Here is a 21,696-nt window from a genome sequence, read left to right as displayed (position 1 = left end):
GTAGAGTTTCAGATGGTTGGTGACGGAGTTTCAGATGGTTGGTGATGGGGTTTCAGATGGTTGGTGATAGAGTTTCAGATGGCTGGTGATGGGGTTTCAGATGGTTGGTGATGGAGTTTCAGATGGTTGGTGATAGAGTTTCAGATGGTTGGTGATGGAGTTTCAGATGGTTGGTGATGGGGTTTCAGATGGTTGGTGATGGAGTTTCAGATGGTTGGTGATGGGGTTTCAGATGGTTGGTGATGGGGTTTCAGATGGTTGGTGGTAGAGTTTCAGATGGTTGGTGACGGAGTTTCAGATGGTTGGTGATGGGGTTTCAGATGGTTGGTGATGGGGTTTCAGATGGTTGGTGGTAGAGTTTCAGATGGTTGGTGATGGGGTTTCAGATGGTTGGTGATGGGGTTTCAGATGGTTGGTGATAGAGTTTCAGATGGCTGGTGATGGGGTTTCAGATGGTTGGTGATGGAGTTTCAGATGGTTGGTGATAGAGTTTCAGATGGTTGGTGATGGGGTTTCAGATGGTTGGTGATGGAGTTTCAGATGGTTGGTGATGGGGTTTCAGATGGTTGGTGATAGAGTTTCAGATGGTTGGTGATGGGGTTTCAGATGGTTGGTGATAGAGTTTCAGATGGTTGGTGATGGAGTTTCAGATGGTTGGTGATAGAGTTTCAGATGGTTGGTGATGGGGTTTCAGATGGTTGGTGATAGAGTTTCAGATGGTTGGTGATGGGGTTTCAGATGGTTGGTGATGGCGTTTCAGATGGTTGGTGATGGGGTTTCAGATGGTTGGTGATGGGGTTTCAGATGGTTGGTGATGGAGTTTCAGATGGTTGGTGATGGGGTTTCAGATGGTTGGTGATAGAGTTTCAGATGGCTGGTGATGGGGTTTCAGATGGTTGGTGACGGGGTTTCATAGTCGCTGTTCCAATGGTCTCCGCTTTCCTTCACCTCCTTCCGTGAGCAGAGGAGTGATAGAGGTGAGTTTTGGGAGGCGTCGCTATCTATGTACTCTCAACACACACCAGGATCCGATGCATCTGACTCACCCGTCTTTCCCATCCACACTCCGTGAAGAACGAAACAAGAAGAAATGCGACAGCGGCACGAGCTGCCTGTGAAGGCCGAGGGTGGCGTCTCAGATGGAGCAGGTCCTCACAGAAGAAACGGAATCACGGCTTTCCTGGAGCGAGGATAGTCTTTAAATTTGTGAAGGTAATCCCTGGAAGAGAGCGAGAGAGAGAGAGAGATGGGGGGGGGGGGGAGGGGGGACAGACAGATAGACAGACACAGAGAGAGATTGATTGATTGATTAATTCCACAAGCTCCGGTCATGAGGAGACTGGTCAGCATGTATACTGTCGGTGACTTGTATGTTTTAAAATCCCTTCCACCAGACAGCTGCTGTCTGTCTATCACCAACATGAACAGCCAGAACAAACCACACCAGACTAGACAAACGAGCTCAGGTGGAGAGGTGGTGGACAGACACTCCTGCCGTATACATCCAGCCAGTAACACCGTCTGACGTGTACTGGCCGTACTTACTGCACATCACCTTCTATTTACTAGTACTAGTCATGTTAATAACTGCAAAATATTTGGTAAGTGCAAAAGCATCTTTTGTTGTTGCACTCCAACACAACAAAGTGCACAGGGCCTCGGAGCCCCGTGACGGCCCTGCACCTCAGTACTGCACAGCCACAGGTCTTTGGGTTTGGCCAACGTAGGGGAAAGTTAAAGTCTTCACAGTAAAAAGGCTGCAAACACAGCATCACTTGTGAATCCCCCCCCCCCACTTTTCTTTTCTCCCCAGCTGTACCCGCCAATCACCCCACTCTTCCGAGCCGTCCCGGTCTCTGCTGCCCCCCCTCTGCTGATCCGGGGAGGGCTGCAGACTACCACATGCCTCCTCCCATACATGTGGAGTCACCAGCTGCTTCTTTTCACCTGACAGTGAGGAGTTTCACCAGGGGGACGTAGCACGTGGGAGGATCACGCTATTCCCCTCCCCGGAACAGGCACCCCGACCGACCAGAGGAGGCGCTAGTGCAGCGACCAGGACACATACCCACATCCGGCTTCCCACCGGCAGACACAGCCAATTGTGTCTGTAGGGGCGCCGGACCAAGCACGAGGTAACGTGGGGATTCGAACCACCGATTCCCGTGTTGCTAGGCAACGGAACAGGACGCCACGCCACCCGGACGCCCCCGGGACTCCTCTTTTTTAACCTATCTCCTTCTCAGGGGAGCACATCCAATACTCATACGATGGTGAAAGTGGTTGCCAGCTCGTCTGGTTTCCTGCTGAGGCAGCTTTCCCCCCGTCTGTGTCTGCCCAAATTCTCCCCTCCCGCCCCCTCCCCCCCTCCCCCCAACCAACCAACCAAAACGCACGAGCCCACACTAAAACAACAAGAGCACATAAAGTGCAGTAACCCAGTGGGGCTCGTTTGGCTAGAGGCCGCTATCCTACACCAATACAGAGTCTACCTTTAAAGATGCAGCTTCATCAAAGCAGCCAGGTGAGGAAGAAGAAGAGGGCGGGTAGTGTTGACATTGAAGAAGTAAGGAAGTAAGTAAAGCTTGTCTCTACAGCACCTTTCACGGACAGACAGAGTCACAAAGTGACATGAAACGAGAGGAAATGAGAGGAATGATATAAATAAATAAAATGAAAAGCAAAGTAAAGTGGAGCTGTTGTGTTTAACCAGCCGCTATGTCAGAACAGGCTGGTAGAAGAGCTTCACCAGCACACAGCACCGCATCAATAAGTACAACTCAGGTTCCACCGGGTTTGGTTCTGACACCACAGCCCTGCCGGCCCTCATTCAGTCTGACTGGAGCTCAGACACCACCTCACCACCGCCTACACAGGGCACAGCTGAACCGATGATCTTCAGGGTTGTGACCTTAAAAGTGAAGGTGATCGATAAGCCGAGCCGATCCGAGAGGACCAGGTTTACCTGTGGTGGTGGTATGCTCGCGGTCCGATGGAGCACATGGTGAAGAAGGTGAAGGAAAATGAAGCCAGGGACCAGGTGGCCACAGCGTAGCCAAGCCATTCCAAGATCTCGCCGAAGAGGTTTGCCCCAGACACGTACTCGAACATCCCCCCTGAGAGAATGGGAGGGAGGGAGGGAGGGAGGGAGGGGGAGGGGGAGGGGGGGGTAAAAAGTTCATTTGGCATCTGCAAGTCTGTGCACCATTTATCTCTTTGGGTCTTTGGCAGCACTCCTGATATGGCAAGATGTTTTCATTCCGTGCATCCATCTGGAGGAAGAAGGACACTTCATCTGTCATTGTAAGCAAGCACACAACCACATGTGTTCTCTGCATGTAGCCATCCTATTGTATAGCAGCAGTGGGCAGCTGCAGCACCCGGGGACCCACTCCAGTTCTACTTTCCACTGCCTTGCTCAGAGGCACAAACAGGAGTATGAACCCTAACTTGCGGGTCTTTTTGATGGTGGGAGGAAACCCACGCGGACACGGGGAGAACATGTAGACTCCACACAGAAAGGACCTGGGACAGCCTGGGGTTGGAACCCAGGACCTTCTTGCTGTGAGGCAACAGTGCTGAGCGCTGGGCCACCGTGCCGCCCTTATGCTGGTGTTAGGGGCAACGAGTCAGATTCCACTGCAGTCTCGAGTTAAACCCTCCTGTGACTCTACAGCCCTGTCTGATGAATATATTTCTCATTACCTAGAGTAATTCTCACGTTAGAATTTAGTTGGTGATAATTAGTCTCACGTAATTTGTCTCCACACTTTCGCCCCAGTCTAAGGAACAGCCGCCGTGCTGCAAAAGACCGAGAACTCTTTCACTGCAGCTGCAGTGAACGGTTCTGGTCCACTGCAGGACTCTGAACCCAACAGACGACACACCGAGTGCTGTCTTGTTCTGGTGTACTTGCAGGGCCCACTGCCTGTTGTACGTCCTGAACTGTGTCGTCCCGTTGCCCCTGCAGCTCAGTCGCCGCGTGGTCAACGTATTTCTGGGAGTCTTAGGATTCTGAAGCTTTACATGCAAGCAAATGTGCTTCTCAACTTTCACTCTCGTTGGCATATTTTAGACCCAGGCTTATGCAAACATGCAAATCATGCAGACTGCCAATAGCGGTTGATTTGAATGGGTAGTATCTGGTAGGACTTTGCCCGGATAAATGATAGGGTGCATAGTGTTTTCCATCTTCATCATAGCAGCCGAATGAGGAAGAGGAAGGCAGGTAGTGTTGAGTGTGAATAAGTGAAGTTGCGGATTGAATTGTGGGTAACAAGTGACCCAGAGAGGGCCAACACCTCTGCAGTTGTACCAGCACGGTACCAGAGGATCGAGTCCAATGGAAACCACATTTTCCTGTCTCAATTTGAAGCCCCTTGAGCAGCTCTTCGCCTGGTTGTCAAGACAATTAAACCGTCTCAGAAAACCAATCAGCTTCTGGTACTAAATGACATCATGGTGGCCCAGCGGTTAGCACTGTTGCCTCACAGCAAGAAGGTCCTGGGTTCGAACCCCCGGCCGTCCCAGGTCCTTCCTGTGTGGAGTCTGCATGTTCTCCCCATGTCTGCGTGGGCTTCCTCCCACCATCAAAAAGACATGCATGTTAGGGTTAATAGTCCTGTCTGTGCCCCTGAGCAAGGCAGTGGAAAGAAGCCCTAGAGTGGGTCCCCGGGTGCTGCAGCTGCCCCCTGCTCCTGCTGCAGAAGACAATTCCATTGTAAGAACACAATTCTTTGTAACAATACAATGCCAAATAAAGTGGCTTCCTTTCTCCCTATCTTAAATCAGATAATACTTCTGAAGGCGAAGGAATGAAAAGGTGGAAGGTGGCGGATTAATTTGTTTCGTTTAATGACTGGGAGAGCTGGCGTTGGATCGGCTGAGGGAGCCTGGTCTGCTGCATCCGGTGGGCCCAGGGACCACGGCCCCTGCCCGGAGCTGTGCCCGCAGAGGAAGCACCGAGGGCGGTCTGGCAGGACGCGGAAGCGGGGCAGGCTAAGCTAACGGCTAGCCCATGCAGACCGGCACTTCCCACAGTCATCCTGGCTGGCGTTCACTCTCTGGACGGTGGAGCTTTTGGACTGTGTTGTTCACCGTGTGTATGTGTGTGTGTGTGTTGTTGTTGTTTTTGTGCTTTGTTCTCTCTATTTTTGTATGTTTTTGGTGGTGTGGTTTTGGGAAATTCTGGATATGTGTTTCTATTTTTTGTGTTGCACTGCTGTGGGCTGAGGAAAAACGAAACGTCGCTTCTTCTGCGTGCACAAGCGCATGACTGAAGTGACAATAAGTTGCTCCTGAATCCCAACAATCATGCTGCACAGTGAAATCTGTCTGACTGGATCTTCAAGCGAACGCGACGTCCTACCGGATTGTACCTTGGATAGTTTGTAGCAATCTCAACACACCTCTGGGGATCCTGTAGACGACCTCCCCGGGTCTCCTCAGATTGCGGAGGATAACGTCGCTGTGGATGTTGATGGCCATGCCCAGGTAAAACAACAGCAACCCTGAGCAGATGAGCAGAAATGTGTTAGTGGCAGTTTTCAGAGGTGACCCCGGCCAACCTACCGGCGCTCCCTTCACCAGCTCTCAGTTGTGTCATCACACGTGAGCGACCTCACCTGCAGCTATGCGGAAGTTGGTCAGCCATGTGTGTTGGAAGTGGGCGCAGTGGAGCAGATAATGTCCCTGCAGGAAACCGTTGATGGAGCAGAAGATGACGGAGCACACGACGATGTGGACAGGGCAGGGTCGGCCCCGGGTCAGTAAAGCGTAGATAAATGTTCTGCGAAATAAAGAATCCTCCTTCAGATACTATTAACAATACAGTTAGAATAGTTGTCATCATCATCATCATCATCATCACAGCCACCACAACAAACTACTCTTACTGTTTCTGAAAATTGCCATGACAAAACCAAAGATAGGACACTTTACATAAGAAACAATAAAAGAGCAGAAGAAATTGTGAAATCAGAATAAAATAAGGGCAAAAGTACGATTACTTCATCGCGGTTTTACTAACTGAGCTGTGATGAAGCCCTCAGGGACGACATTGGGATTTAGGAGAAGAAAGGAAAACTTTATTTTGTCATTGTACCTTACAGTGAACGCGTTCTCCACATGTAACCATCCTATTGTATAGGAGCAGTGGGCAACCGCAGCACCCGGGGACCAGCTCCAGTTCTTCTTTCCATTGCCTTGCTCAGGGGCACAGGCAGGCGGGAGTACTGAACCTAACATGCATGTCTTATTGATGGTGGGGGTGGGGGGGGGGGGAACCCACGCAGACATGATAAGCACGCAAACTCCGTACAGAACGGACCTGGGACGGCCTGGTGTTGGAACCCAGGACCTTCTTGCTGTGAGAAACAGTGCTAACCACCATATATTTGACTGCTGCTACTACTACTACTAATAGTACATGTCACATCAGGTGCCTTTTCCTCAGCCACAGTGCTGTATATGTTGAAGACGGTCACAATAAACCTTCTGCCACGTAAGTGGACAAATGGTCAGTTGTGGAGTTTCTTGATGTTCGCAGTAAATTCCATTCCATGCAATCCGATTGAGAAAGTGATGGCTTAGTCTTTACCAGTTTTCTGCTACGCAGTTGTCCATCTATATGGTAGAATATTTCACCATATGCATGCCATCTTTGTAGCTGGTTGTTCTTTCTTTTCTCTCATTATTGTTGGCAAATCAGGGTTTTAGCATCTCATGAATGAATTACTAGTATTCTCATTCCAAGTTTTTCATTCCAAATGAACACATGGTTCATTCCAACCACTGAACACCTGTGTTAAGCAAAAATGAAACGACAGCCCTGCATACACATTTAATAACGACACGTGTCATGGTTGGGTTTTTGTTCTGTATTTTGTTTCCAAGTCTCACCTATTCCCCATTACTTGATTGGCTTGCCATGTCTGTTCCGGCCCATGCTTTGCTCACCTGTCCCCTAATCACTGATTGGCTTGCCAGTTCAGTTCCTGCCCCTGCTTTGCTGTCCTGTTCCCCATTCCCTTATCTGGCCTGCCAGTTCAGGTCCTGCCCCTGCTTTGCTCACCTGTTCTCCATTTCCCTTATCTGGCTTCCCATTTCAGTTCCTGCCCCTGCTTTGCTCACCTGTTCCCCATTTCCCTGGTTGGCTCCCCAGCAGTATATATATCCCCCCTGGTTGCTCCGGCTCATTGTCGAATTCTAGAGAAAGGTTACCCTTATTACCTACCGATTTCTTCAGTTTATTGTTGTTGCTGTTGTTCATTAAAGCCTTGCTTTATCCCAGCCTGCATCCGCTGTCTGCATTTGGGTCCTGTTCCTGCTCTCCCTGTGACAGTGTGATCTGACCTAGAATGGACCCAGCAGATCTGCTCAACCCGCCGTATACTTGTGAGGATTTCAATGTGTCAAGGGACACTCTCCTCGGAGAGGAGCAAGTCTTCTTTAAAATCCTCACTACCATCTGGAAGAGGGACCCTGAGTATGCCCAAGAACTGGCTTTTTTTCCGGTGGAAACTCCACATTAACCCCGTTCCTGTCCCTCCCAAGCCTGTCATTCTGTCCTCCCATGGTTCCCCACAGTCTCCGCTGCCGAGCGCTAGAGCGTCTCCGCTGCCCAGCACTACACGACGGAGATCCTTCTTATTCCACAGTGGTCAGCCTGTCCCTGCCGACACCCAGTCTCTTCCCGCTCCCAAGCCATCAGTTGTTTCTGCTGACATCCAGGCTGATCCTGTTCCCGAGCCTCCAGCCGACCTTGCTGATGCTTGGCCAGATCTCGATTCGCCACTCGCCTTTGGCAACGCTTGGCTTGATCTCGATCCGCCACCCGCCTTTGGCGACGCTTGGCCAGATCTCGATTCGCCACTCGCCTTTGGCGACGCTTGGCCAGATCTCGATTCGCCACTCGCCTTTGGCGACGCTTGGCTTGATCTCGATCCGCCACCCGCCTTTGGGCCTTCGAGACTGCCAGGTTCCAGCTCTTGGCTTTCCATGTCTCAAGCAGCCCGGCTACTCGTGCCCGCAGCAGCCCTGCCTCCTATGCCCGCACCCCCGGCTTCCCAAGCGGCTGTCCCATCCGCGTCACCGGCCTCCCGGTCATCGGCTTGCCCAGTGCATACCTCCACCTCTCTAGGCTCTCCTCCACCTACACCGTAATCTCGCTAGAGATCACAATGTCATCAACGAACATCCTGGTCCACGGAGACTCCTGCCCAGCAGCATTGTAGAGGTGGGGGGGATCTGCCAGGGCCCAGAAGAGGGGGGGGCCTCCGGTAGCCTGGAATTAAAAGTTTGGTCTGCAAATTTTTTATTTCTATCTAATTAGTGTCATAGCTTCAGTTAAAATGGGCTCAGCACATCGGTTGAGGGACTTAAAGAAAATAGTGGAGGCTCTCTGAGGCCCCTCGCACCCCTCTGTAAGGCCCCTCTCACTCCTTACAAAATGTGCAAAATGGTTTGGTCCGCCCCTGACGAGCGTCTCTCAATGCAGCTCATCTAGACCTGTCGCGGGTGACTGCTGATACAGGCACAAGCAGAGTCACGTCTTTCCCAAAGAAAGCAGAACATGGGTTCCAGGAAAGGAATGGGAGAGAGGGCAAAATGACTCAGTGACTTTGCAAACAAGTCCCGTCAGTGGGCATTTACTGTGGAATAAACATCATGGGTGTCGGCATCAGTACCCTAAGATGCATCAGTTTGAAGTGATGCTATACATTTTTTTTCAATCACTGGAAGATGGTTAGGGTTAAATTAGATTAAGTTAGGCTAAGTTAGGGTCAAATAGATTAATGTACTGTGATTATAAATAATATACAGTATGCCAGAACTCAAAAACGTGACGCGTGAGAGACAAAAGAGGAAAGGGGCCCACAGAGACTGTTTATGTATAGGGCGCAGAATTTTGTGCTACACCCCTGCTCCTGCCTGATCCTGTCCATCACCATTGCAAACAAGAAAGGGCTCAGAGCCGATCCTTGATGTAATCCTACCTCCACCTTGAACCCATCTGTCATTCCAACCACACACCTCACCACTGCTACACCTCCCTCATACATATCCTGCACCACTCCTACATACTTCTCTGCCAATCCCGACTTCCTCATGCACTACCACACCTCCTCTCTCGGCACTCTGTCATAAGCTTTCTCTAAATCCACAAAGACACAATGTACCTCCTTCTGGCCTTCTCTATACTTCTCCATCAACATTCTCAAAGCAAACATCACATCTGTGGTGCTCTTTCCTGGCATGAAACCATACTGCTGCTCGCTGATCATCACCTCTCCTCCTCTTAACCTAGCTTCTATTACTCTTTCCCATATCTTCATGCTGTGGCTGATCCACTTTATACCTCTATAGTGGTTACAGTTCTGCACATCGCCCTTGCTCTTGAAAATCGGTACCAGTATGCTTCTTCTCCACTCCTCAGGCATCCTCTCACTTTCCAGGATTGTGTTAAACAATCTAGTTAAAAACTCCACTGCCATCTCTCCTAAACATCTCCATGCCTCCAGCAGCAGAAACACTGCGACATGGTGACGTCAGACCAGGTTTTTGTTGGCCAGTCTCTTTTGGCTGCACACGACCACGCCTCATTTCAACACCGCCGCGCCCACGTGCGCTCAGATGGTTACATTGCCTATTCAAACCACGTGGGCGGCGGGCGGGAAAATGACAAGCGCGCCGGTCTGAAACCAACAAAGACACGCGTCTCCCGCGTGGCGCCGCCTTGAAGACGGAGCCCATAACGCAACTGACGTCAGTCTCGTGGAAAAGGAGGTGGTGTCAGTGGAGGAAAAAGACGAACGTGTCGGTGTCGGTTTAACGTGGAGCCACTGGCACGTTGTCACGCGTCGGCGGAGACGCAGTGATCCTAAATCTCAGACATGCTACGACCACCCGAGCTACGACCAATCTGAGAGTTCACATGCTACGATCACCCGAGCTACGACCACTCTGGGAGTTTACATGCTACGACCACCCGAGCTACGACAACTCAGAGTTTACATGCTACGACCACCCGAGCTATGACCACTCTGGGAGTTTACATGCTACGACCACCCGAGCTACGACCAGTCAGAGTTTACATGCTACGACCACCCGAGCTACGACCACTCTGAGAGTTTAGATGCTACGACCACCCGAGCTACGACCAGTCTGGGAGTTTACATGCTACGACCACCCGAGCTACGACCACTCAGAGTTTACATGCTATGACCACCCGAGCTACGACCACTCAGAGTTTACATGCTACGACCACCCGAGCTACGACCACTCTGGGAGTTTACATGCTACGACCACCCGAGCTACGACCACTCAGAGTTTACATGCTACGACCACCCGAGCTACGACCACTCGGAGTTTACATGCTACGACCACCCGAGCTACGACCACTCTGGGAGTTTACATGCTACGACCACCCGAGCTACGACCACTCAGATTTTACATGCTACGACCACCCGAGCTACGACCACTCAGAGTTTACATGCTACAACCATCCGAGCTACGACCACTCTGGGAGTTTACATGGTACGACCACCCGAGCTACGACCATTCTGGGAGTTTACATGCTACGACCACCCGAGCTACGACCACTCTGGGAGTTTACATGCTACGACCTACCGAGCTACGACCACTCAGATTTTACATGCTACGACCACCCGAGCTACGACCACTCTGGGAGTTTACATGCTACGACCACCCGAGCTACGACCACTCAGAGTTTACATGCTATGACCACCCGAGCTACGACCACTCAGAGTTTACATGCTACGACCACCCGAGCTACGACCACTCTGGGAGTTTACATGCTACGACCACCCGAGCTACGACCACTCAGAGTTTACATGCTACGACCACCCGAGCTACGACCACTCTGGGAGTTTACATGCTACGACCACCCGAGCTACGAACACTCTGGGAGTTTAGATGCTACGACCACCCGAGCTACGACCACTCAGAGTTTACATGCTACGACCACCCGAGCTACGACCACTCTGGGAGTTTAGATGCTACGACCACCCGAGCTACGACCACTCAGAGTTTACATGCTACGACCACCCGAGCTACGACCACTCTGGGAGTTTACATGCTACGACCACCCGAGCTACGACCACTCTGGGAGTTTACATGCTACGACCACCCGAGCTACGACCACTCAGAGTTTACATGCTACGACCACCCGAGCTACGACCACTCTGGGAGTTTACATGCTACGACCACCCGAGCTACGACCACTCAGATTTTACATGCTACGACCACCCGAGCTACGACCACTCAGAGTTTACATGCTACGACCACCCGAGCTACGACCACTCAGATTTTACATGCTACGACCACCCGAGCTACGACCACTCAGAGTTTACATGCTACGACCACCCGAGCTACGACCACTCAGAGTTTACATGCTACGACCACCCGAGCTACGACCACTCTGGGAGTTTACATGGTACGACCACCCGAGCTACGACCATTCTGGGAGTTTACATGCTACGACCACCCGAGTTACGACCACTCTGGGAGTTTACATGCTACGACCACTCGAGCTACGACCACTCAGGGTTTACATGCTACGACCACCCGAGCTACGACCACTCTGGGAGTTTACATGCTACGACCACCCGAGCTACGACCACTCAGAGTTTACATGCTACGACCACCCGAGCTACGACCACTCAGAGTTTACATGCTACGACCACCTGAGCTACGACCACTCAGAGTTTACATGCTACGACCACCCGAGCTACCACCACTCTTGGAGTTTACATGGTACGACCACCTGAGCTACGACCACTCAGAGTTTACATGCTACGACCACCCGAGCTACGACCACTCAGAGTTTACGTGCTACGACCACCTGAGCTACGACCACTCAGAGTTTACATGCTACGACCACCCGAGCTACCACCACTCTGGGAGTTTACATGGTACGACCACCTGAGCTACGACCACTCAGAGTTTACATGCTACGACCACCCGAGCTACCACCACTCTGGGAGTTTACATGGTACGACCCGTAAACTCCCAGAGTTTACTGAAAAGTAGAAAGCCGTTACACTTGGCAAAAGGAAGCAGATGAACTTAACTGTGCCAGTGAAATGGTTTTATGTGAAATGAACTTGACACAACTGAGTTCATTTACTTTTCCCAGGTGTAATCGGGTTCTAATTTTTTAAGTAAACTGAACGTTGGGAGTTTACAGTGTAGCCTGTCCTGATCTGTTGAAGTGGACCTGGACTTTCAACGTTAATATGAATTTGGTTTACTCCAGGATGAATTATCAGGGACTGGATTGCGTCCGTTGAGTCTGACACGGGGAAATGTTCGTTTTTTTAATGTCTGAATATTGGAATAAGTGAAGAACACTTAATTTAATGTGTGCCTGATGAGCAAGTTTTGTGTAACATTGTGCCCTGTGTGTTTAAGTACACAAAACAAAGTCAGAACCCCGAGGCAAAGGTGGAAAGATCAGAATAATAAGGCCCAACACTTCCTCACGGTTTTAGAGAGACTTTCCCCCTCTTTCATGTCATGCTATTCAGCGCACTGTGGAGCTGCTGGCTTTGAGAAAATGGGGCTGTATTACAAATACTGACCGTGTTAAGGTTAAAGTGAAGATAAGGATGTCTAAGATAGGGTTTTTCTCCAGTTGGTATTAAGCAAATCATAATCTAATATCTAACCGTAACCCAACAGTTAAGATAGGATCTGCAAGTTAGGAATGTCCTGTAATATGGCCTCTGATCAGTATTGCTGTTCATTAATTTAGCTGTTTTATGTTAAGGTACCATAGGAAAAGGAGAGGAGATGAAAGGGTTTACACTCCACCCAATCAGCCTGCTCCTTCTGAAACTCCAGGACAAGTCAGCAGCATGGATCACTGTCCTGGTAAGGAGATATTGTTGTTGTGAGCTTGTGCCGGCATATCCTAACTGTTGGCTTTTCTGTTAAGGCTGAAGAGGACGTCCCAGTCCCAAGGACAGAATATGAAGATCTGAACCTGAGGTACACTCAGCTTCAGAAGGACTATGTCAACCTGCAGCAGGAGTGTGAAAAACTACAGGCTGAAAATGGGAAGCTTAAAGAGGAGCTGCAGAACTCTACGTTTTCCTATGCCACTATTAAGTTCAACATGGACTTACCTCCGTTATCTTTGACTGGCTGTGTGCAAAAATAACAGACAGTGTAGAAAGAATTAGCCAAAACCTCTCTCTACAGGATCATCTATTGGCTGTGCTAATGAAATTAAGGCTGGGCCTAACTAATACTGATTTAGCCTATAGATTTAAGGTATCAAAAACCACCTTATCAAATATTTGTCGGAGCTGGATACCTGCTGTGGCCATAGTCCTCAAGCCACTCATTAAATGGCCAAGTAAGGGAGCTATACTTGACATCTTTCCTGCTTAGGTCTTTCCACACACATGCTTCAGCTGTAACTGCTCCTTTCTCTGTCCTCCCCGTCCTAACACAGAGCTCAACTTTAAATAACACTGCTGCTGCATGGCTGCAGCATGACCCAAGTCTGAAATGTGAAAAAGACAGAATAAAACAAATTGACTTATCCAATATATGTTTTAATTTGATGACCGGGGCTTGCAATTAACACTTAATCTCATTCAAAATTAGGCTGTGGTTGAGAAGCCTGTAAATTCTACTGTATAATGTCGCATGTTTCCACTGCAGATGAATAACATCCACAGCTGGAGCTCTGAATCAACAAGACACTGTGTGTAGGTCATTTCATGCCCCGTTTATCATGACTGAGTTACAGGGAAAGGCACATTTAGATGTGACGAGGGGAGAAAATTACGGTAAAACAGAAGCAGAAGTGATGTTTGCGCAACAACTAGGCCGACAACAAATACTCACCCTGCCATGCAGCTACACCAGGCTGTGAGGACGTAGTTCTCGGGTTTGTTTATGACGAGCCATGCCTCCTACATAGCCGTCTTGTGTCCTTGTCTTTGACTTGGCAAGACTTGGGATTTCAGGACACAAAACTCAGAGTCTACGTCATAGTATTTTACATTTTCTACGTGACCAGACAACATAGCTGTAAGCATCCAGTGACTTGTATGCCTGCAGCTTCTCTCTTGTGTATACGCTCGGTTTCTCCACCAAATATATATATATATATATATATATATATATATATATATATATATATATATATATATCTGGCCACTGGATATGAGGCCCCTTAGTAACGTCTTCCAGCCACTCTGTAATACCACACGGATCTGGAAGTCGGTTGCCGTTCGCCAAAGTTAATTTCTTCAGGTAACTTTCGCGATCTTTTGTCGTCAATCCCCTTGCACAGTTTGACAAACTAGCTAACTCCGCCATACTTCCGTTGCCTAGATGCGCGCGCATCCACCCCTACGTCATCGCTGTTTACAACCAGTAAAAGGGTCTAATAGTCGAAGCGCGGTGAAAGATAAGATAAGGAAGCTAAGAAGAAAGAGATAAGCGTAAGATAAATGAGTGGTTCCTATAGCAGTCTTGGGTGGTTCTTGTAAATATATCGAAGCGTTTCGACCCATAACGAGGCCCGGAGACACCATGTCAGCTCAATCGGTGAGTTTTAGTGGCTTTTTTTTCGCACTAGCTGCTCGCCGCGCCGACCAAAACGCGAAGACTCCCACTTCCTCTCGACTCCCGCTCAAAGACCACCCCCAAAAAGCCCACCTCCATTCGTTGCTAGGTTACCAAATCCGGATATGCTACAGTATTGTAAATATTATGAGGGAAACGGATGATCCGCTGTGGCGACCCCTAACGGGAGCAGCCGAAAGTAGTAGTAGTAGATTGTAAATATTATGATAATTAATCAGTGCAGATCGTTATTGTTCAGCTTTTTTTTCATCTTTATATTGGCATTCTTGAGCTAGACCTCGTGTAGTAGCCCTGTACTGTAGGCTAACGTTAGTTGTTCTAGCTACCTTAGCTAGTGTAAACTACTAATAAGACACGTTAGTCCCGAGCGAACGGGTCTGACCCATTAGTCGAGCGGTTAGTGATGTCGCCTTGTGGAGCAGTACACCCGTATCGAATCCCGCACCGGGCAACAAAATAACCGGTTACACTAGTTAGCTAGCTACTAACCTAGCTCCTATCCTATCTTTTGCAGTTTTTGCAAAGAGGAATTATGATGGATGCAAACATCGTGGACCGGATCCTACGGCAGTCCTTTCACACTTTCTCCTATGAGGAAAAGCTAGGAGTGAAGGCACCGGGAGACCAAAGCCCCCATCCAGCTGGTGCAGAGAGTGGGCTCGGTAAGTCGGGGTTTCAAGTGTTCTACGTATGACAAGGTGGGGTGGCTAACAACCCGCCTGTATGGCTGGCCTTGCGTGATGTGGAGGCGTGCTGCTGCAGTAGATGTGTGGTCTTCAGGAGGTTGCAGCAGATGGATCCGAGGGTCTACGACATGTTGGCAGATCTGTTAAACTTCAAGTCTGTTGGGACATGTGAGGACTGACACTCGCAAAGCATGACGACACGGTCCGGGACAACCGTGCCATTCTGAGAAGCTTGTCTGGTTCGGTGTCATCGTTGGGTGGTCAGGAGCAGCAGCATGTAGGGGGCATGGTGAGAGGGGCGAGTCCGATGATAAAGGAAACCACAGAGACGGTAGAAGTGGGTTCCCGCCATGATGATGTTCTGGCTGCTCGTCTGAAACCGTCCGGTGTGTTTTCTGGGACGTCTAAGACCAGACGAGATGATGCGACTGCAGACTGCTGCTGCCGTCTGTAGTGATATAACGCCATGTATATCCACTGGAACTACACTAGGTGTTATGTACTACCCGGACTGTTATTATGGTTACACCACTACCATGTATGGTTATTACGTCTGCCTACTGAGCCACGATTAAACCTGAGTTCTATAACCCGGTGTGGTCATTGATCCTCGACCAATACTACCCCAAGTATTACTTCATGGTGGCAACGGTAAAGTACTCTCTATGAAGAATGAAGATAGACTGATAAAATTGTCCGTGGATAATTTCTGTCATCATTCAAGCAAGAGTGCGCCAGAGCTGAGCTAGCCGCAAAGCTAACTAGCTAGCTAGCAACAGGAGACGTCATGGCATCGCATCTACCGACGATGAATTGGTCCGACCCGGACCTGGGTGAGGCAATTTCACTGTATAAACAGAAAATGACTCTGTATTTAGAAGATGAAGAAATATATGGCGCAGCTAAACAAGCTAGGAAAATATGTCGTGGAATCGGAGATGAAGGATTAAAAAGACTGAACGCCAGTGGTCTCACCGATGATGAAAAGAAAAAGCCCGCCAAACTATGGGACTTCTTTGAAAAACAGCTGAAGTTGAACGTAAATTTCAGAATCCATAGACTGCAACTGATGCAACACAGACAGAAACCAGATGAGAATATTGATGATTTTGTGACCAGAGCCAGAACACTAGCACCGAAATGTCAGTTTTCAGACGAAGAGCTTAACGAGTGTATGATTGAGCTTATTATTGCGAGCACTCCCCATGATGCCCTGAGGAATGATCTATACAGCAAACCAAAAGGATATTCCTGAGCAGAGGTTCTGGCCGAGGGACGAAAATATGAAGCCCTGACAGCAGGCAATGAACAGTTAGACAAACTTAGCCTGTCACACAATGAGAGAATCCACGCTGTGGACAGGGACCGCATATGTCGTAACTGTGGGAGAAGCCACAAACCACGTCGATGTCCTGCATATGATGATGAATGCAATGCGTGTGGTGCAAAAGGTCACTGGGAGCGGTGCTGCAGGAAGGCCAAACGAGAGCGCCAGGAACACTCCAGCCAGAGCAGGAGCGGGGGAAGTAAGTCCCACACACCACAAGACAAACAGCACAAGCGCAAAACCTATATGGACAAAAAGCAACAGAGCAGGACTCGCATACATGCTGTAGAGAGTAGCAGTGAAACAGACAGTGAGAACGAAAGTAGTTACTAGAAACAGTTCCACTCCATAACTATCAGTGAAAAGTGCATGCATAGCATAGACAGCAAGCCGGCCAGAGAGGAGGCGTACACAGTCCTGAAGGTGACACCACCTGACCCACCTGGTCGTGGATACACACTACGTCTGAAGATAGACACAGGTGCGTCAGGCAACACACTCCCATTGCGTACCTTCAAGCAGATGTACGGTGAAAATGCATGCACCCAGAAACGACTGAAAAAAACCAACAGGAGGCTATCTGCATACAGTGGTCACGCCATCCCCTGCCTAGGCACCATTGGCATTCCATGCCAGTACAAAGAATCCAAAGGGATCAATGCAAAGTTCTATGTTGTAGACGTACCAGGGCCAGCCATAGTTGGGCTGCCAACATGTGAACTGTTAAACCTAGTGACTGTCAATGTAGATGCAGTGACCGAGAAAGGACATGCAAACCAGAAAAAAGTCAACACAAGACAGACAAAACCCAAAATGACCATATCTAACAGTGCAGACCTAAAGAGAGCATACCCAGACCAGTTTGACAAAATTGGCAACTTCAGTGGAAAGGCCAAGCTCTTCCTGAAAAAGGATGCTGAACCATTCATAGACCCACCACGTAAGTGCAGCATTCACATCAAAGACAAACTGAAAGATGAACTGAATAACCTAGTCAAACAAGATGTGTTAAGAAAAGTAGAACAGCACACAGACTGGTGCTCGAGTCTGGCATACAGCACAAAGAAAGACGGTTCCCTTCGCATATGCTTAGACCCCCAAAAGCTTAATGCCAGCCTTAGGAGATGCCCACACAAGCTTCCTACTGTGGAGGAACTGAACCCAAAGTCTGCAAATGCAAAAATATTCAGCAAACTTGACGCAAAAGCTGGATATTGGTCAATACACCTAGAGGAAGAGTCACAACTGCTAACCACATTCCGAACTCCATTTGGTAGATACTGCTGGAAATGTTTGCCATTTGGTCTCAGTGTCTCTCAAGATCTCTTCCAGGCAAAGATGGGCCAAATCCTGGAGGGGCTCGACGGTGTCGTCAGCATAGCCGATGATATCGCAGTCTACGGAGCAAGCGAAGAGGAGCATGACAGGAACCTGACCAACCTGATGGAGAGAGCAGCCAAGACAGGTATTGTGTTCAACAGTGACAAGTGCACAATCAAACAGACAAGCATCTCATTCTTTGGCAACCTGTACACAGACAAAGGTATCAAACCTAACCCAGCCAAAATCAGGGACATCCAGAAAATGCCGACACCCCAGAACAAAGATGAACTGAGCAGATTCTTGGGGATGCTGACCTACCTGTCACCCTACATCCCAAAGTTCGCAGACAAAGCACACACACTGAGGGTGCTGCTGAAAAGTGACGTGCCTTGGACATGGGACACTGACCACCAAAAGAGCTTTGAGGACCTGAAATCAGTTATCAACGAACATGACTGCCTGAAGTACTATGATCCAAGCACACCTCTGACACTTGAGGTCGATGCATCACAGAAAGGACTGGGCGTGGCATTAGTGCAGAACAAAAGCCCATAGCTTTTGGCTCAAAGACAATGGACGACTGCCAATCCAGGTACAGCAACATAGAGCGAGAAATGCTGGCCATAGTCTATGGAATGCAGCGATACCATACCTACCTGTATGGGAAGTCATTCATTGTAGTTACAGACCACAAACCCCTCGTTACCATATGCACAAAGCCACTGCATGCCGCCCCGCCACGGCTTCAGCGAATGCTGATAAAAACACAAGGATACAACTACGAGGTCACGTATCGACCAGGAAACCAGATGGTCCTGGCAGACACACTCAGCCGACTACCCAACCCTGAGAACAACAGCAACATCGAGCTGGACGAGCGCATTGACGGAATAGAGGCAGAAGTCGAGGATCCAGAGATGCTCACTGTTGCAATGATAAACTTCTCTCCCGAGAAACAGGACGCACTCCGCACGGAAACCACCAGCGACCCCAGACTCAATGCACTGGAAGAGCTGATCCACCAGGGATGGCCAGACAACATCAAAGCTCTACCAAGACAACTACGCGAGTACTGGTCATTCAGAGATGAGCTCGCAGTTGAAGCAGGAGTCATATTCAAAGGCAGACAGGTGCTCATCCCAGACTCCATGACTGATTCTATACTCTAACAGCTGCATGTAGGACACCAGGGCATCGAAAAGACACAGCGACTGGCGAGAGAAAGTGTCTACTGGATCAGAATGAACGATGACATCGAAAGAGTCTGCAGGTCATGTAGCGTATGCGTGGAACATCAGGATGCAAATCCAAAGCAACCTCTCAACCCACACAACACACCGTCAAAACCATGGCAATCCCTAGCTTCTGATCTATTCGAGATCGATGGACATCAGTATTTACTGATTGTGGACAGATATTCTAAGTTCCCTCTAGTGGATGAAATGCCCATGCCTGTGTCCAGCCGGGCAGTTGCACCAAAAATGGAAATGTACATGTCTCTTTTTGGAAGGCCTGACGAGATACTTACAGATAATGGACCCCAGTACACAGGGCACGCGTTCCAGAAATTCACGGCTGACTGGGGAATCAGGCACGTGACAAGCTCACCCCACTATCCAAAAAGCAATGGATTCATTGAGAGGCATGTGCAACACATCAAATCCATTGTGAAGAAAACCATGAGACAAGGAGGTAACATACAAGTGGCCTTACTACAGGTCAGAGCAACACCCATCGACAGTAAACTACCATCACCAGCAGAACTGATCTTCGGAAGGCCAGTCACCACCCTGCTGCCGAGTCGAGGGGACCCGGGCAAGGAGGAAAACCGACTCCACCTGGAGCAGAGAACAGCAAACATGAAGGAACATCATGACTGCAGCAGCGGCAGAGAACTACCTCCACTCGGTCCCGGACGGCACGTATCTGTCCTAAACAAGGAAAAAGGGACTTGGTATCCAGCCACTGTCGTACAAAAGTGCGATGAGTCAAGGAGCTACATTGTGCAAACATCAAATGGGAACAAACTCAGACGTGGCAGGAGCCACCTGCGGGAAATTCACCACCCCCATGCACTGAGGAGCGCAAGAACCCGCTTCACAGAACCTCAACGGGACACTCATGCAGCTGGAACTTCTTCCAGCCAAACCTGTGAAACACACAAGAAAGTACGCACAAGATATGGAAGAGCTGTTTCCAAACCAGCTCACTACAAGCACTATGAGTAGAGACAATCACACACAAAAGGAGGGCTCTGAATATGTTTGTATTTTGATACTGTAAAAATTGAAAACTAAACAGGGGGCATGTAGTGATATAACGCCATGTATATCCACTGGAAATACACTAGGTGTTATGTACTATCCGGACTGTTATTATGGTTACATCACTACCATGTATGGTTATTACGTCTGCCTACTGAGCCACGATTAAACCTGAGTTCTATAACCCGGTGTGGTCATTGATCCTCGACCAATACTACCCCAAGTATTACTTCACCGTCCAGCAGGTAAAACGCGAGACTGCCGCTGCGCCCCCCCCCCCCCGCCGCGTTTTTAGTTGCTTCGCCAAAAACTTTGGTCAGCAGCCGCCCGAAAAATACATAACACAAAAATATATATACATTAAAAAAAATATATATATATATATGGCGTTGTGGTGTGTGGTGGTGGTGTGTTGTGGTGGTGGCGCGTCGTGGTGGAGGAGGACCGGGAGTCTGTACACACCTGTGGAAGTAGTGCAGGCAGAAGGTGCAGAGGAGCAGCGTCGTCCCCGCGGAGCTCGGAGGAGACGCGGAGCTCCAGAGGAGGAGCAGCGGAACCAGCAGCGCCGGAAGCTCCTGGGCGAACCAGGCGACCCTCGCCGGACACGTGCGTCTCAGCCCAGGGTCCACGTACCGGCCGTACCTCGCGCCGGCGCGTCTCTGCCGGAGTAACAGCAGCAGAGCCGCGAGGACGATCGCGCAGCTGAGGCCGTGCACGAGGGGCTGCTGGCACAGCATGTCTGTCTGTCCGTCTGTAGACCCGTCTCCCTGTTCTTATATCCGTCTGTCTGTCTGTCTGTCTACCTCTCCGTCTTCCGAACTCCAACAACTGACCTGGACTCACCAGCTCTTCTGCTCGCTGTCAGCGAAGTTGTGTGTCTGTGTGTGTGTGGGGGGTGGGGGGGAGGCGCAGGGCGCTGAGGGCTACAGTTTGTGGAGATACACTGTAAAACTGGGTGGAGATGTTACGGTGAACTGTCACCACGACCATAAACCACCTCTACATAGACCAGTCGACATAGACCAGTCTACACAGACCAGTCGACATAGCCTGAATACATATATATATATATATATATATATATATATATATATATATATATATATATATATATATATATATATATATATATATATATACACACACACACACATATATATATGTGTGTGTGTGTGTGTGTGTGTGTGTGTGTATACATATACATATATACATATATATATACATATACATATATACATATATATATATATGTATTGTGACGTGCATGGATAAGTAGACACGTTAGCCATCGGCTTGCGACTTAAACTCTGTAGTCGAGCGGTCAGCGATGTCTCCCTCGGTGCCGGAGACAGGGGCTCGCGTCCCGGCTGCGGCAGTTCCTGTGACTCCACCCCCGTGTTCGCTGCTACATCCATTATTGTTCTTCTTCGGAAACCGTCCATGGTGTTGATGAAAGTGCTCAACAAATGAG

The 21,696-nt window shown here is 49.3% G+C and overlaps 1 protein-coding gene across 1 annotated transcript; it reads right to left on the bottom strand.

The window, feature by feature from the left end:
* Positions 1-843: 843 nt before the first annotated feature.
* Positions 844-21,084, bottom strand: srd5a2a (steroid-5-alpha-reductase, alpha polypeptide 2a). Its single transcript, XM_056279639.1, has 5 exons — positions 20,688-21,084; positions 5,625-5,788; positions 5,409-5,510; positions 2,966-3,116; positions 844-1,219 (listed from the first exon to the last, which is right to left on the bottom strand). Exons 1-5 carry the CDS (start codon positions 20,960-20,962, stop codon positions 1,153-1,155), a joined length of 759 nt encoding a protein of 252 aa, XP_056135614.1. The 5' UTR covers positions 20,963-21,084; the 3' UTR covers positions 844-1,152.
* Positions 21,085-21,696: the final 612 nt, after the last annotated feature.

Source organism: Lampris incognitus, chromosome 5 (assembly GCF_029633865.1).
Source record: "Lampris incognitus isolate fLamInc1 chromosome 5, fLamInc1.hap2, whole genome shotgun sequence".
Lineage (NCBI taxonomy): Eukaryota > Metazoa > Chordata > Actinopteri > Lampriformes > Lampridae > Lampris > Lampris incognitus.
The sequence above is the reverse complement of the archived record's forward strand: the minus strand, read 5'-3'. Positions and strand labels throughout refer to the sequence as shown.

What these genes read in the sequence shown, in the direction of transcription:
- srd5a2a (XM_056279639.1), bottom strand. Translation starts at nt 20,962, where the DNA reads ATGCTGTGCCAGCAGCCCCTCGTGCACGGCCTCAGCTGCGCGATCGTC. An exon ending in CAACTTCCGCATAGCTGCAG is followed by an intron (nt 5,511 to 5,624) that starts GTGAGGTCGCTC and finishes TCATCTGCTCAG; the next exon opens with GGTTGCTGTTGTTTTACCTG. An exon ending in CGAGCATACCACCACCACAG is followed by an intron (nt 1,220 to 2,965) that starts GTAAACCTGGTC and finishes GCTCTCTTCCAG; the next exon opens with GGATTACCTTCACAAATTTA.